Source organism: Aspergillus udagawae (genome assembly GCF_001078395.1).
Source record: "Aspergillus udagawae IFM 46973 DNA, scaffold_6, whole genome shotgun sequence".
Lineage (NCBI taxonomy): Eukaryota > Fungi > Ascomycota > Eurotiomycetes > Eurotiales > Aspergillaceae > Aspergillus > Aspergillus udagawae.
Genome location: NW_025091269.1, coordinates 1,038,900 through 1,053,946, shown reverse-complemented (window position 1 = coordinate 1,053,946; position 15,047 = coordinate 1,038,900). Strand labels below are relative to the sequence as shown.

Here is a 15,047-nt window from a genome sequence, read left to right as displayed (position 1 = left end):
AACGGGTCTGCTTCAATATGACAAGTCAACGGCCCATACCTGGCTAGATTGCGAATGGATACAGTGTCACTGTCACCACATGATGGTCCAGGCATCTCCATTTTGGAACCTCTCGGAAGCGCCCAGACACCGGCTATGGGACACTAAATCTATTCACGACCATGGCCAAAAGCCAGGTGTGGTATAACACGCTAGAGCAAAGGTGACCTGACCGGCTTTACGGAGATAGAGCTCTCAGTGAGCTAACTATGGAATAATAGTCCGAGTCTTGCCATCATTTCTGTGTTATCTATTATTAACACAATGACATTCAGGAAGAGCCAATGTTCGCGATACCATTTATCGGCCCATCCAACCTCCGTCAACGCAGACCACTTCACCTGAAACATAGTTGCTCGCTTGGCTCGCCAAGAAGACAATAACACCCTTGAAATCTTCCGGCTTCCCCCATCGGCCAGCTGGGATTCTGGCCATGATGCCAGCGTTCCGATTGGCGTCATTGATCAAGGCGACGTTCATGTCCGTGTCAATGTACCCAGGAGCGATGGCGTTCACATTGATACCCTTGCTGGCCCACTCGTTGGACAGGGCCTTGGTTAATTGTGCAATGCCGCCTTTCGAGGCTGCATATGCCGGAACGGTGATGCCACCCTGGAAAGAAAGAAGCGATGCAACATTGATGATGGAACCACGGCGGCCGGAAGGAAATTCAGACACATCCCGAGCCAATAGGTAGGCTCCGAATTCACGGCACAGTGTAAACACAGAGGTCAAGTTTACTTCAATAACCTAAGGGGTTTCGTAGACGCAATAAGCTTCTGAACGATCAAGAACCAGGGGAAGGTCTCACACACCTCGTCCCAATCCTCGTCAGGAAACTTCTCACTAGGGTGTCTTCTTTGAATGCCAGCACAGTTGAGGAGAATCTCGGGCTTCAGTCCTTGGCTGGTTACTGCTGGAATGATTTTCTTGACTTCTTCTCGTTTCGACAACTCGGCCACATGAATCCAAGCTTTTCGACCAACTCGATTGACAATTTCGTCGCGGGTTGACGTGTTTGATTCGTCTCTCTACATGATACCGATCAGTACTCCCTGTCACACATATTGTATCACTTGCCGAGCTAAAAGCAAAGTTAAGTCTAGTGCTCATACCTGGATCAGTATAACATCCGCACCAGCTTCAGCAAGGGCAATAGCCATTGCCTGACCGATACCCCTCGTCCCACCCGTCACAATCGCGGTCTTTCCGCTCAAAGAAAATAATGAAGCAACAGTTGCCGACATTCTGACGATTGCACTGGGTTATTGTAAGAGAATTGGGTAAACTGAGGTTTCGACTCTTTGTAAATCGATGTTGATTGATGAGGAGATGCCGGAGATCGAAGCGACTATATATTCTTGTGCTGTCAATGCTCCTGTGAAGATTGGTAGGACGAAAGGTCCTGAGAAATATGATCAATGACAGCGATCGCTTGCTTCGGAAAAGTTCTCTTATGGACTTCACCATCACAACCTATGAGGCTCCATGACCATAAATATCAGCCTGCTGCGTTGCTCATTCCTATCCCCCACATGCGGGGGCAATCCCACCTGTTGCCCAAAAGGGATACAGCCGTTGCCGCCAGTTACTGCTGGTCCACCGTCGGCTATTGAACCTGCCCTGAACAGCTAGGTACAAAGCACGTGGCTCGTATTGTTACTGTATGCTGACAAGACCTGAATCTGGGGTGTAATCGCCTTCGAACAATGCAATCAAAGTCACGTCGCATGCGTTCAGTGGACGGCGATCGAGACGTAGAATTGAGGGAGCCATGTCTCTCCATATTTCAGATGTGGGCGGGAACTGTAGTAAAGAAAGATATTGGATGCCACAATATGCTTTGACAAATACTGAGCCTTGACCGTGGAGAAAGATGATCTCAATCGCCGCAACCTATGTTCAGTGAACGACTCCTAGGTAGATGCCAGAGGTACGATAGACACAAAACCCTGATCCTTCACCAGTCTGTTCGGTCGTGTCTGTCAATTCTCAAAACATCTTTGCCAGAGGCCCTGAAGTCGGAGAGGGAGGTTCCTAGGTAACTAGCATATCGTATTACCCTTTCATACAACGACCCCCAAACTTACGTTCACAACCCCGGTAATGAAGTTGCCGCTCGCAACCTGTACCGTATACGGGCCACGAATCATCTACCCCAGATATCATTTTGCCCTTCAAACCCGTCAATATCATTCGTGAATAAGTGCTCAAGGACGCAGGGAATCTGCTCCAGTTGCTCTCATCAAGTGATCGAAGTCTAAATCCCATATTGTGGGTCAAGGCGCTCGTGCCTTGACGGCCAGAACTTCCAGGGTAAATATGGGCCGTTGAGCTTCGTCCTGGCAACATCAACCTTTGCTGGATTTTCATCTAATGTCCATTTGTCTGTCAATAGTTTGACAGTACACCGCGTTCAGGGTCCAAAGGCGACAGTCCTTTTCACCATCTCGAACCAGTACATTGAACCGCATTTACCTCTAATGAACGCGTTCGAATGCCAAGCCTCGCCAGCACCACGTCAATGATGAGAAAAATGAGGCTCATGTGCTATTGCTACGAAATTTTCACATTCTGACCTGAATCTGTGGCATTTGAGCAGCAATGGAACGAGACGAACAGTCTCCTCAGCTGGCAGACACCTTAGGGTCGAGGCGTAAATCGCGCTCCGACTCTTCAGCGAAGCGCGTATCAAGAGCCTGTTTGCACTGTCGACAGCGTAAATCCAAGTGCGATCTGTATGTTCCCACCCGCATGCCGCATCGACCAGAGGACTTTCGTCTGTTCTAAGTCCTCTATTCCACCGCGCTAACGTGTGAATAGGGACAGCAGTGGCAGTCCCGGGGTACCACCGTGTCAGCGGTGTATTCGAGACAACCGCGAATGTGTCCTTGGAGGTTCAAACCGAGGGGGACGCCGTATTCGCAAAAACAAGATGAAAAATTTCACCTCCGGCACTGACTTGTCCACGAGAATAGAACCACTGATGGACGCAATCAGCCCATCCACCACAGATAGCCGTCCGAATGCATCAACTTCGTACTCCAACCCAGTTGTCTTTGTGCAGCCGAACCCTCCAGCGACAGTTGCTGTTTCAGAGGATGATGAAGATACAGCTTCCATCGGTTCTGTACCGCGAAATCCGTCAGACGCCTGGCAATGCCTCACAGGCATAGCGAAAAGAAGCACCGATGACTTGAGTTCAGAACCCCACACCGAATCTGCACGTCCTGGTCCAAACGGATTCCCATCATTCTCGGCATTTCAGAACGGCGCAGCTACGGATTTTCATCCGACCAGTGGCATCAAAGCCTACAGGCTGGTACAGACTAGGTCTCTGGACCCAGGAACAGTGTGGCAGCTTGTGGCTCGTTACGCCGAGAATTTTCATCCCTACCTTCCCCTGGTGCCGCGAAAATACTTTGATCGCAACGCGCTCGACGCGTTCGCCACGAACGAGAAACACTTGTTGACCGCGGTGCTGACCATTGCCTCCAAAGACCTGGTCGAACGGCCGGAGATCCACGAATACTGCTCCAAGTACATGCATGAGCTCATCTCCGGCATTGCTGCCGGTGCCGACTGCGATGTGGAGGCCGTCGAGGCGCTACTCCTCCTCGCCGAGTGGGAACCTCAGGGTCTTCGACCGCGGATCGAGCGAGTTGGGCGTGGCGAGGAGGACCGAGCCGCTTGGATGCATGTCGGGCTTGCTTTGCGATCGGGCTATTTCCTCGGATTGGACCGCACGTCTTTTCGAGGGGATGCTTCTGGAGATACGGAACCAGAAGCCCGCAGGCGACTGGCGTGGACCTGCTGCTACATCTCCGACCGGCTGATTTCTGTCCGTATCGGGCGGGCTTTCTGGTCGCGAGGTCCAGGACCAATGACGGGCCTTGTCAGCCAGGATTTCCCATCTCTACAACCTGTCAAGAGCGACGAAGAAGATTATGCAAAGATTTTCCAAGCGACACTGGATCTTACACAACTCTATAACAACGTTCACGATGTACTCTACTCCGGGATGCGGACCAGCAATCAAATGATGCTCATGGGCGACTACGTGAAATACGTCGACGATTTTCGCCTTGCTATTCTCCGTTGGAAGTCCCGCTGGGGCTCGCTACCCTGTATGGTTTTGACCCTATATGCTTGCGCTGTCAATGACTTACGCATTTGCAGGTTCCACACCGATGCGAGCCACGTTGCAGCTGTCATACGAGTATCTGAGGCTCTATACGAACGCATTTGCATTCCAAGCCGCCATCTCCCAGTCACTCGTCTCCAAGCATAAAAACAACAATCAACCGCAAAGGGAGCATTTGCGCGCGACCTTCAACAATGTGGCATCAATGCAGGATGCGCGCTTCATTTACGAGTCTGTGGATGCTGCGAAGGCGTATCTGATTATACTTGTTGACGAAGTGCATCCGGAAAAGCACTTGCATTTCATGCCTCTGAGGTTTTACCTGTACGGAATCTATGCAGCGGTCTTCTTATATAAGGTGGGATGGTCGTCCAAACGATTCGAGTATGAACTGACCCTTGGTAGGCGCGTTCGTTCGGTGTGATGCTGAACTCGGAGGAGATGAAGGTGCGAGAACTGGTCACTCGCACCACCGAAGTCCTGAAGCGAGCAAGTGCCGGGCCCGATGATATTGGGGCTCGATATGCACGGCTCTTGGAGCTCTTGTGGCAGTCCAAACCTACCCCTGCACTCTCCCCCACGGCAACCCATCGAAGCAGTGATCTCTTGATGCAGAGCACCCTCAATCGCCTGCCGGAGCAAAGTAATCATGTGCATTTCAGTCCTGCCAATGACTTTTCATGGCTGGATCTTGAAGCAGTTGGAGACTTTGTATCTGGAGACCAAATGCCAGGAACGGGTACTCTAGCGTTTGATGCATTCCAACAAGAGCCTGATTTGTATCAATCAGGGCAGGACCGTTCTCAGCCGTGGCAGATGTCACCCTGGGCCGGAGACATGGCTGGCAACCTTTTGTTTTAGAAAGCATGCTTCGGGAATGCGTTACTCACATATTCTGTGCCGGTCCAGACTTGACGAACAGCAAACTCAGTCTTATTGTGGCGTGGGTAGCATAGTCCAGGAACTGTAAAGTTCTGATTTTCCGTGTGCTCCCAGCTCACCTCCGAGACATTGTCACCCCCACACTGTTGATGCGGGGCTGCGGGGCATTGATACGCGCTCACTCGGAGGTTGCTCCGAGGAAGCAAACAGCTGCAAGTGGGTAGCCGAGGGGCGGAGCATTGCTCGTCGTCTTCTCCCCCGAGTATCAAAGGGTTGTTCTATAGCCTGGCTCTGGTTCTCAACGGTGCAGATCATATTGTCACTCTGATACTATTTACCAATGGCGCAGTTGAATGAGGTACGCGGTCGATTGGCCCTCATCACTGGGGCATCTGGAGGGTGAGCATCTCTTTATCCGCTTTGTAGTCGTCTCTAGTACTGACTCTTTCGCTAGGATCGGAGCAGCATGTGCTCGTCAACTGGCCCAGAAAGGAGTCCATCTCGCCTTGACGTACTCTACCAACCTCGAGGCAATGAGTGCTCTTGTAAAGGAGCTTAGATCCAGCCAACCGGCAGCAGATGGCGCCGATGCACTTCGCATTTCAATCCACCAGGTTGACGTTGCGTCTGCAGAGCAGATCCAGACCATGTTCGCACAGATTGACAAGGAGCACGGACAGCGACCGGACATTCTTGTCTCCAACGCAGGCTACGGCAACCGCATCCCACAGGTGTGGGATATCTCACTGGAAGAGTTTGACTATACCATCAACGTGAATCTGCGAGCTTCCTTTATCCTGGTGAAGGGGGTTGTCGACCATATGAGGGAGCAGCGATGGGGTCGGATCGTCTTTATGTCCTCGATTGCTGGATATGGCGGCGGAATCAATGGATGTCGTAAGTGTCTCTAAGCCTCTGTCCTCGACCTGAACTTCAGACAACTGACCCTTATCAATAGACTATGCCGCTTCGAAAGGCGGGATGACTGGCATGATGAAGAATCTCGCGACTCGACTGGCTGAATATAATATCAGCGTCAATGACGTGGCGCCGGCTATGATTGGCGACACTGGCATGATACCCAGCGCTCAAGCCATCCCTGACGTCGCAGCGGGCATTCCACTTGGTCGACTGGGTACCCCTGACGAAGTGGCTAATGTTGTGAGCATGCTCGTAACGACGGGCTACATGACTGGCCAGAGTTTGCTGCTGGCAGGTGGTTTAAAGTAGATGCACTGCTAGTGAATACTTTTCATATAAGGAAATCAATCATGCAAGTACATGCCTTAAATCCTCTACATATGCCACATGTGCAGCGCGTAAGTTACGCTTGCTCCTCGTGCCACCGATATCGAGTCGTCGTTTTACAAACAGGGTATCCATCGCCGGACGAACACGGAACCAAAATCAAATCTAGCTTTCAATGACAACCTTGACCACCGGCCTTCCCGTCTCATCCACTCCCTTCCCCGCCAGAGCAAACGCCCGACTCCCATCCTCAAGTTTGACCCGATGGGTAACAACCTGCTTCTCCACATACTCAAGCTTCCCACTAGCCATCAACTCAATCGCTGCCGGATATGCATGGCCATCATACCGGAACGTGCCGATGATATCCACCTCCCGGAGCGCCGCCGCGCTCACCGGCAGCGTCTGGATGGGATTCCCCATCCCGATCTGCACCAGGACGGCGCCGGGGCTTGCAGCGTAGATCCCCGCCTGCACGCACGCCGGCACTCCCGTACACTCGTACACACGCGCAAATCCCGACGCAAGCCCGTATGCTTCTTTCAGCGCCGCTGCGGTCCGCTGGGCATTCTGCATGGCGTAGGCGGTGTGCTCTGCGGCAGGGGCGTCCGGCGCAGGCGGCGGGTTAGCCTTGTCGCCGCCCTTGGGGAGGAGATGGGTCTTCAGGCCTAGGTTGAGGGAGTTTGCGATCTCCAGGCGCGCGGGGTCGATGTCCGCCACGACAATGGAGGTGAAGGGCTGCGAGGCGGCTAGCGCAGCCGCGAGGAGGAGGCCGATAGCTCCTGCGCCGAAGATCAGCGCGGCGGTCTGGTCGCCTTGTGCGGTGGCCAGTTCCACTTCGGCGGGTGTGGGCGGGTGCGAGCGGCGAATGGCGTGCAGGCAGACGGCGAGGGGCTCAACGAGGGCGCCGCCGGCGTAGGAGACGTTCGCGGGGAGCTTGTGGCAGAGGTCGGCGGGGTGGTTGGTGAGTTCCATGAGGGTGCCGTCGAGATGGGGGAAGAGCTTGGCGCTGCTGCGGAACTTCATGTCCGGGCAGATGTTGTAGCGGCCGGTGCGGCAGAGGGTGCACTTGCGGCAGGGGAGTCCGACTTCGAGGGCGACTCGGTCGCCGACCTGCAGGGTTGTCACGTCTGGTCCGAGGGCTGTGACGGTGCCGGAGGATTCGTGGCCGAGGCACATGGGCTCGCGCACGACGAAGTCGCCATTGCGGCCGTGGTTGTAGTAGTGGAGGTCAGAGCCGCAGAGACCGGTTGCGCGGATGGCGACCTGGACTTCGGAGCCGGTGGGAGGGGAGATGGGTCGTGATTCCTGGACGCTGTGTTATTATCGGGCTGTTTGTATGAGGACAAAAAAGTTGTTACATACCAGGCGGAGATCTTTGGCGCCGTGGAGGACGAGCGCTGTAGTGGTGGTTGTGGTGGTCATGGTGCTTGTTGAAATGTCCTTGTTGATGGGATCAGGAGGGACCTTGGAAGAGAAAAGTTCTCATCTCATTGCTCATGGCAGAAGAGTTATCACGGATGATTCCGAAGCATCATCAGTTATTCATCTCTTTCCCCTCGTCGGCCATTGAATAACGTGGGGTCATACCGGATTTGCTCCGCAGCGGGAATTGAACCGATTTTCAATAGCCGACAACAAATATTACCAACATAACATGCTGTATTTAAGAACACCACAGTCGGGAGTATCCTGAATTTAAAGGCAACTCTTCTGCATCAGCGACTTATAGATAGCTTCCTCACTCTATTTCACTCTATCTGAATGTTAGCCAGGATCTTTTCTCGCTTCTTCTGCACCTGGCGCAAATAATGTCCGAGTCTCGCTGTATCGTAAATACTTTTGTATCCAATGTATTGATGTATCGATTGATGTAATAATACCGTGCTGTAATGCTGGTGACCCCCACGCAATATGGAGGAGCTCCGGGAAATGATAACCAAGATCAAGTCAAGAAACAATATCAAATAAACATGATCAGAGGTCCAGATACTGGTCAGGTGAACCCTTTCAATCATCTCTTTGCGTACCTCCCTTTCTTCTTTCTTCTCTTCCCAAGTGCTTTGTCCCTCCCTGCGCTCTGTTCTTGAACGTTGAATTCTTCTTACACCGCGATAAGAGCTCTCACCCCGCTCTCCAACTCTGACATCATGCCCTCAGCTCTACTCATCGGTGCGATCACGCACGCTAGAAAGGAATGGGAAGATCTCTCGTCCATCCTGACTCTTAAGGTGAGCTTGCGATCGTGGTCTGGTAGAGTGTCGTCTCTAATATAGCGTTGAAGGAATTTCCCGAAGGCACCAGAGACGAGTTCATCCGGAATTGCAAAGAAGGCCAGTACGACGATGTGGTAGTGATTTACCGATCCAATGCGTCTACCAAGGTAAACATGGCAGTGGAACGGGACGATAATTGTCTACTTACTAACTGAGCTCAGTTCACTGGTCCATTCGACGCAGAGTTGCTCTCGGTCCTTCCCAAGTCATTAAAGTATATCTGCCACAATGGAGCTGGCTATGACAACATTGACATCCCGGCCTGTTCAGAGAAGGGTGCGACCATACATGATTTCTCAATACAGAAACCAGAAAAGCTGATAAAGTACAGGAATTGCTGTCTCCAGTACCCCAGTCGCTGTTAACCACGCAACAGCCGACGTAGGCATCTTCCTCATGATTGGCGCTTTGCGCCAAGCTTATATCCCCTTATCAGCTCTCCGCGCTGGTTAGTTTTCTGCCGTTCAATTCTACGAAACTGTGAAAATTGACAATTTCCATAGGTCAATGGCAGGGAAAGACTACGCTTGGGCACGACCCTCAGGGCAAGGTGCTTGGTATTCTCGGGATGGGAGGAATCGGAAGGGTAAGCCCTGTTCTTTCAAGTCACAGCAGCGATCCGCAGCTGATTTCCTTGCAATAGGAAATGGCCAATCGTGCACGAGCTTTCGGAATGAAGATACAATACCACAACAGGTCGAGACTCTCACCAGAGCTTGAGGGGGATGCGCAGTATGTCTCGTTTGATGAGTTGCTAGCGAATGCGGATGTCCTCAGCCTGAACCTCGCCCTTAATGCCAAGACTCGCCATATCATTGGCGAGAAGGAGTTCCAGAAGATGAAAGACGGTGTGGTCATTGTGAACACGGCTCGTGGTGCTTTGATTGACGAAAAGGCTCTGGTCGCCGCTTTGGATTCCGGCAAGGTAAGCTCCATCCTATCCCTCCTGAGTTATGGGTAGTAACGATATGCAACAGGTCATGTCCGCTGGTTTGGACGTGTATGAGAACGAGCCCGAGATAGAACCTGGACTTGTAAATAACCCCCGCGTGATGCTGCTACCACATATTGGAACCGCGACCTATGAGACACAGAAGGAAATGGAGCTGTTGGTCTTGAACAACTTGCGCTCGGCGGTGGAGAAGGGCGAGATGATCACATTGGTGCCGGAGCAGAAGGATATTTTCAAGGGGCAGAATGGAAGGTGATTGATGATCTGATAGACACTATTTTCTCCTAAATAGAGCAATGCACATTTTATAGATAACCATTTCCCTATACCTATAACCATAATAACGAGCAACGAGTGAGAGAGATACAGAGAGCTAAGGGAGTATTGATGTTCTCATCTGCCGGGCGGTGAGTGATTTAACTACCGGACTGGGCCTAGTGTTAGGGCTCGCTTAGGGCGTGCGGGCGCCAAGAGCGAAAAAGCGCACCACAACGAGCGAGCTTCGCGATCTCAAGATTCCAGCGGCCGACCAAAGCAAAGCGACAAAACTTCTCATCCGACATCGAGGACCACCCCGCTCGGCAACCGCATCAAGATGGTGAGTGTTTTTGATATTATTCAAGACGACGGAAACGATGGCGAAGGAAAGGATCGAAAGGCGAAAAAAATGCAGACGGCAAGAGTTGAGGAAATACACATTTCCTGTTGCACCGGCGATGTTCGACTTTTACCTGTGTCGTTCCTGGCTATGCCCTGTTCACGAAAAGAAAAAAATCCGAAAAATTGAATCCTACCGACGCCATCGTTTTCCCTCCGTTTTACGCCTCGTGAAGGAAATGGGAATAGGACATGGTTTTTGCTGATGTTGGGTCTTTGTTTGCATCAGGTCCGTTACGCTGCTCAGGACATTCCGGCCGCAAAGAGCGCCCGCGCCCGGGGCTCTTACCTGCGTGTCAGCTTCAAGAACACCCGTGAGACCGCTCAGGCCATCAACGGCATGAAGTTGCAGCGCGCCCTTACCTTCCTCGAGAACGTCAAGACCAAGACCGAGGTTGTTCCCTTCCGGCGGTACGCTGGCAGCATTGGTCGCACCGCTCAGGGTGAGTGTCGACAATTTCTTTATCCCTTTAAGCGGAGGTCATCGATTTCGGGGTTGTGAGGACAGCCTTATGGTTTTCGCGAAGAGACGACGAGGTTGCGTTTTAAGGCGTTGTGCATGGAATACAGATTGATGATCATTTGGGGGAACATATTGAAATCAAATGCTGACTGTATTACAGGCAAGCAGTGGGGTGTCAGCAAGGCTCGCTGGCCCGTCAAGTCCGCTCAGTTCCTCCTCGACCTCCTGAAGAACGCTGAGGCCAACGCCGACACCAAGGGTCTCGACACTGGCAACCTTGTTGTCAAGCACATCCAGGTCAACCAGGCTCCCAAGGGCCGGAGACGCACCTACCGTGCTCACGGTCGTGTATGTTGACCTACGTTCCACAGCTGAAAATCTACCAATGAGACTAACTCGGAGTCTAGATCAACCCCTACATGACCAACCCCTGCCACATCGAGCTCATCCTTACCGAGGGTGAGGAGACTGTCCAGAAGGCGTCCGTTGTCAAGCGCGAGGCCCACCTCAGCTCCCGCCAGCGTGGTACTCAGATCCGCCGTGCCCTCATCGAGGCGTAAGCGGGCTGTAGATGTCGGGGGGTTAGGGTAGTCGGAAAATGAATGGGAAGCCGGAGTTTGCTGTTGTACGGAACAAATACCTGGTCACGGAAAGGAATGCAAAAGAACTTCCATTATTCTATCTTCTGAATAAAACGAAAAAATTCGAAACCAAACGGGCGCTGAGCATGAGACAAAAGACATAGGCTAGGGACACCTCGTGGAGGGTCCGTCAGCGTTGACCTTGGACAGGTCTGATTCATTTTTTGTGCTTCTGTCTTTGTTCCACGTTTCGAGGCTGGGATTGAGTAACTGAGGTTCTCATCTGGCAATCGGTTGATGATCGGTTTTTCGTCTTGGTACAACCAGCCCGGACCTTCTCTCATATATTTCGAGATCATGTCGAGCGTTATTTCATGAACGGGATACGGATTCATCTTTTCCTTGATACTTACCAATCTTTCCTTGATGTTTCGAGACTACTCGAATCCAGACCATTAGACTCTACAGTGTAACAACATGAAACTTTCGCTTATCTCTTGTAGTCCAAAGGTTAAACATGATGGTGAACTCAAAACCCATCACCAGCCATAGGTGCTTGACCAAAGAACGGCGACATTCGTCAGCTTCTGCAACATATCATTGATGCCTTGAGAGCCAAGCGTGGCGGTGCTGCTCTGCTTGTCTTTTTCAACCAGAACATAGCATTCGATGCGGAGCTTAAACTGGTTCAACAAATAGCTCATCGCGGGCTGGTGGAGTAAGACTCTTAATTCCGATATGCATACGTATGAAGTGTACTACTCACTTGATTACCAGCTCAGACGATATTGTGGAAGAATAACTGCCTTGCGACGGATGGACCGAGGACTGATATTGAATACTCATCCGCCAGAGAACAGAAAAGTTGGCTTGCGTGTCCTTGACGCACATTGCCACTGCCAACTCGGGCCTACCTAACCTTATATTTCAGACTATGGATTGTGGCTCGTGGTTATAATTATGGTTAATGGTCCTGATTATGCTCCAGGCACATCGGAGATTTGCATTTCTGCCTTCCGCACAGAGGTACTGCCTAGACCTCTCCGTACTAAAGCTACTTTTTACCTAGTTGGGTTGTCAGCTGCGCTGGTGTTTATCTAGCCAGTCTGTCTCCTTTCCCTCCCCTCTTGTCATACCACTATATTCTGCGAGTGATTTTTGTTGTAAATCTCGTTTTCACGCGTTCTATATAATGAAGCGCATATTTGGTTCTCTCAGCAAGCGCTCGAGTGAGTCCCCATCCGCCCCGTCTATGGACCCTTGTTTACCCCAGAACGCTCATTAGAAATAGGCCCATCGCTCAACAGCCCTTCGGAGTACCCGGATGACTCGCCCGAGGGAACGATTCTGAAAGCAGTGGTACGTGCGACCCTCGGAATTATCGTTCGAATGACGTCAAATATCGAATAATCACTAATGCGACGACTGGGGATTACAGAAAGATTTCTGCGAGAGCGGGGGACAGCAAGACAACCGAGTACGTTGGCTCATTAGGCTCACCAACCGCGCCGCCATTGCATAACATCGCTAATATCCTGGTCGCATAGCAAGGGAACGAATTCGTTCACCTGCCTGCCATAGTCGAAAGCGCAGAGTCCAGCCCCAATGCCGCCAGAGAGGCTGCCCAGCGACTTCGCAAATACCTGTCTGATCCAGCCTCGACTCCATCCCAGATCCAATACAATGCGATTATGCTAATGCGCATACTTATCGACAATCCGGGCCACACTTTTACACGCAACATTGATGCCAAGTTCGTAGCTACGATAAAAGATCTCCTGCGTGATGGGTGGGACCTCAACGTGCAACACTTCCTGCGGGAAACGCTGGATGCCATCGAGTCGCAGCGACAGTGGGACGAGGATCTAGCGCCGCTGATGCAGATGTGGAAGAAGGAGAAAAGTAAACTGAGCAGGCAGAACAGTAGGGTACGCTTGTCAAGGCATGGTGAAGTCATGAAATACATTGCTAACGGTTCGCGGTTGGGCAGAGCACCTGGAGATCTTCACGATCGCAGCAGCAGCAACAACAGCAGCAGCAGCAGCAGGCATACCCATACATGCAGAACTCTGCCCGGCCTGCGTCGACATTACCACCGCCAGATGAACTCGCTGCTCGCGTGACGGAAGCCAAAACGTCGGCCAAGTTACTCCTGCAGTTCGTTCAGTCAACGCCCCCCACAGAGTTCAACGGAAACGAGCTCATCAAGGAATTCTGTACTCGTTGCCAGACGGCATCCCGCGCCATTCAGAACTATATACATTCGACGAATCCCGCACCGGACGAGAGTACGCTTCAGACCTTGATCGAGACGAATGATGAGCTGTCGGTCGCGTTGTCCAAGTACCAGCATGCGTTCCTCAGCGCCCGCAAAGCAACCGGCAACTCGGGCAGCCAGTCACCCGTTTCATCGAACGGAGCGACTGCGACTGGTACCAATCGTCCGCTGCCTGTGCTCCCTGTGCCGCAGCGACAAGAGCAAAGTCCCTCGCCCTCGGTCTCCTCACCACCACCGCTGCCGGCGCAGCAGCAGCAGCAGAGCACTGCAACGGCGGCTCCTTTGTCAGCGGCGCCTCCAACGGCAGCGCCGGTGAGTAGTAGCGCGGCTCGGTACGAGTACCGGTCGGAGGATTTCCAGGTACAGAATCCATTTGCGGATGCCTACAGCACAACCAACAACAGTCTGGGTGCCACAGAGAACCAGCAACAGGCAAGACCATACCAACATCCTACGCAGCACACTCTTTAATATCGGGGTGATTTACTTCAGGCTCGGCCATTTCTGGTTGACTCGTTTCAAATACGGATACGTTCTTGAGCCCACTTTGCTTTTCGGTGCAATCTAGCCGCTTTCATTATGATGGATGTAATTGATGCGATACCACTTTTGCGGATCATGAGAGCATTGGATATTCCCCCTGCGTTTTGCTTATTGGTGGCATTACCCCCTTTTGCGTGTGATATAATTCGTGGATTGATTGATCAAGGATTGAGGAAATTTGAACATAAAACCAGCATGAATTGTGGAGACTCCTATACGGACCTAATGCCTCTTTTGACGCTTACATAGTTATCCAGTGGGTCGTCGTACTGAGCGCATGTGAAGGCGTCAAGCATATAGATTGATGTTTACGACGCTACGAGTCATGAACCTCCCACGGATATTACAGCAGGACAAACTCTGGCCCAATAATTCCGCCTGGGGAAGCAGGCCGATTCGCCATTGAAGGCTAGACGTCGCACGATATGAGGTTTGTCTCTCATGGGGCTGTGGTCTTAATGAAGATGAAACTCGCAGAGTGCCAAGCATCCCGGAGCTGCTCCTAAGCAAATCCACCGCCGTCTCCATTTGTTTCATGTCAATTTATCCAAAACCACTTCGGCGCTTCGGCCTGCTTAGATATTTTCCACGCCCAGAGAGTCGGTCGGTAGCGTTCCGATGCCCTCTGACTTGTTTTTAGAAGCTTAGTGGATAGCTAACGGTTAAGCTAGTGCCAACCTCGAGCTATGTCCATCTCCAAGACCGACACAGATCACAAACACCCTTTTCCGGTGGAGTAAGCCGGCGCAACTGGTGAAATTTCGGAATGAAGTCTGTCCCTGAATCCCTGTTTGAGTCTAGAGCCGTGTCTCAGAATGGCCGTCACTCCTGGAGTTGGTCCTGTCGGTCGTTGTATATAGAGTTGGTTCGGGCTGCCTTGCTCTCTGCTCCTCTCTTCCCCTTCTCTCAGCACGCAGGCTTGCTTCATTCCACATTCTTTCTTCTGAGATTGTTAGGTCTGTGACCATTTCATTCTTTCTCTTC

The 15,047-nt window shown here is 51.8% G+C and overlaps 6 protein-coding genes across 6 annotated transcripts; 4 read left to right on the top strand and 2 right to left on the bottom strand.

Moving 5' to 3' along the window:
* Window positions 1-339: 339 nt before the first annotated feature.
* Window positions 340-1,286, bottom strand: Aud_008129 (putative 2-deoxy-D-gluconate 3-dehydrogenase; the record flags this gene model as incomplete). The annotated part of the gene is made up of 3 exons (XM_043293012.1): window positions 340-789; window positions 855-1,070; window positions 1,155-1,286. 3 exons carry the CDS (start codon window positions 1,284-1,286, stop codon window positions 340-342), a joined length of 798 nt encoding a protein of 265 aa, XP_043148947.1.
* Window positions 1,287-2,643: 1,357 nt separating this feature from the next.
* Window positions 2,644-5,044, top strand: Aud_008128 (Zn(II)2Cys6 transcription factor; the record flags this gene model as incomplete). The annotated part of the gene is made up of 4 exons (XM_043293011.1): window positions 2,644-2,777; window positions 2,863-4,166; window positions 4,219-4,541; window positions 4,589-5,044. 4 exons carry the CDS (start codon window positions 2,644-2,646, stop codon window positions 5,042-5,044), a joined length of 2,217 nt encoding a protein of 738 aa, XP_043148946.1.
* A 361-nt stretch (window positions 5,045-5,405) lies between these two features.
* Window positions 5,406-6,295, top strand: Aud_008127 (SDR family NAD(P)-dependent oxidoreductase; the record flags this gene model as incomplete). Its single annotated transcript, XM_043293010.1, has 3 exons — window positions 5,406-5,464; window positions 5,520-5,962; window positions 6,024-6,295. The coding sequence occupies 3 exons, from the start codon at window positions 5,406-5,408 to the stop codon at window positions 6,293-6,295; spliced, it is 774 nt and encodes a 257-aa protein (XP_043148945.1).
* Window positions 6,296-6,478: 183 nt separating this feature from the next.
* Window positions 6,479-7,738, bottom strand: Aud_008126 (NAD(P)-dependent alcohol dehydrogenase; the record flags this gene model as incomplete). Its single annotated transcript, XM_043293009.1, has 2 exons — window positions 6,479-7,621; window positions 7,679-7,738. The coding sequence occupies 2 exons, from the start codon at window positions 7,736-7,738 to the stop codon at window positions 6,479-6,481; spliced, it is 1,203 nt and encodes a 400-aa protein (XP_043148944.1).
* A 725-nt stretch (window positions 7,739-8,463) lies between these two features.
* Aud_008125 (fused D-mandelate dehydrogenase faamily protein/uL22 family ribosomal protein) lies at window positions 8,464-11,221 on the top strand (the record flags this gene model as incomplete). Its single annotated transcript, XM_043293008.1, has 11 exons — window positions 8,464-8,544; window positions 8,598-8,696; window positions 8,751-8,865; window positions 8,921-9,037; window positions 9,093-9,175; window positions 9,233-9,514; window positions 9,567-9,793; window positions 9,980-10,139; window positions 10,428-10,641; window positions 10,822-11,009; window positions 11,069-11,221. 11 exons carry the CDS (start codon window positions 8,464-8,466, stop codon window positions 11,219-11,221), a joined length of 1,719 nt encoding a protein of 572 aa, XP_043148943.1.
* A 1,213-nt stretch (window positions 11,222-12,434) lies between these two features.
* Aud_008124 (VHS and GAT domain-containing protein) lies at window positions 12,435-13,991 on the top strand (the record flags this gene model as incomplete). The annotated part of the gene is made up of 5 exons (XM_043293007.1): window positions 12,435-12,471; window positions 12,534-12,601; window positions 12,681-12,719; window positions 12,790-13,170; window positions 13,233-13,991. 5 exons carry the CDS (start codon window positions 12,435-12,437, stop codon window positions 13,989-13,991), a joined length of 1,284 nt encoding a protein of 427 aa, XP_043148942.1.
* Window positions 13,992-15,047: the final 1,056 nt, after the last annotated feature.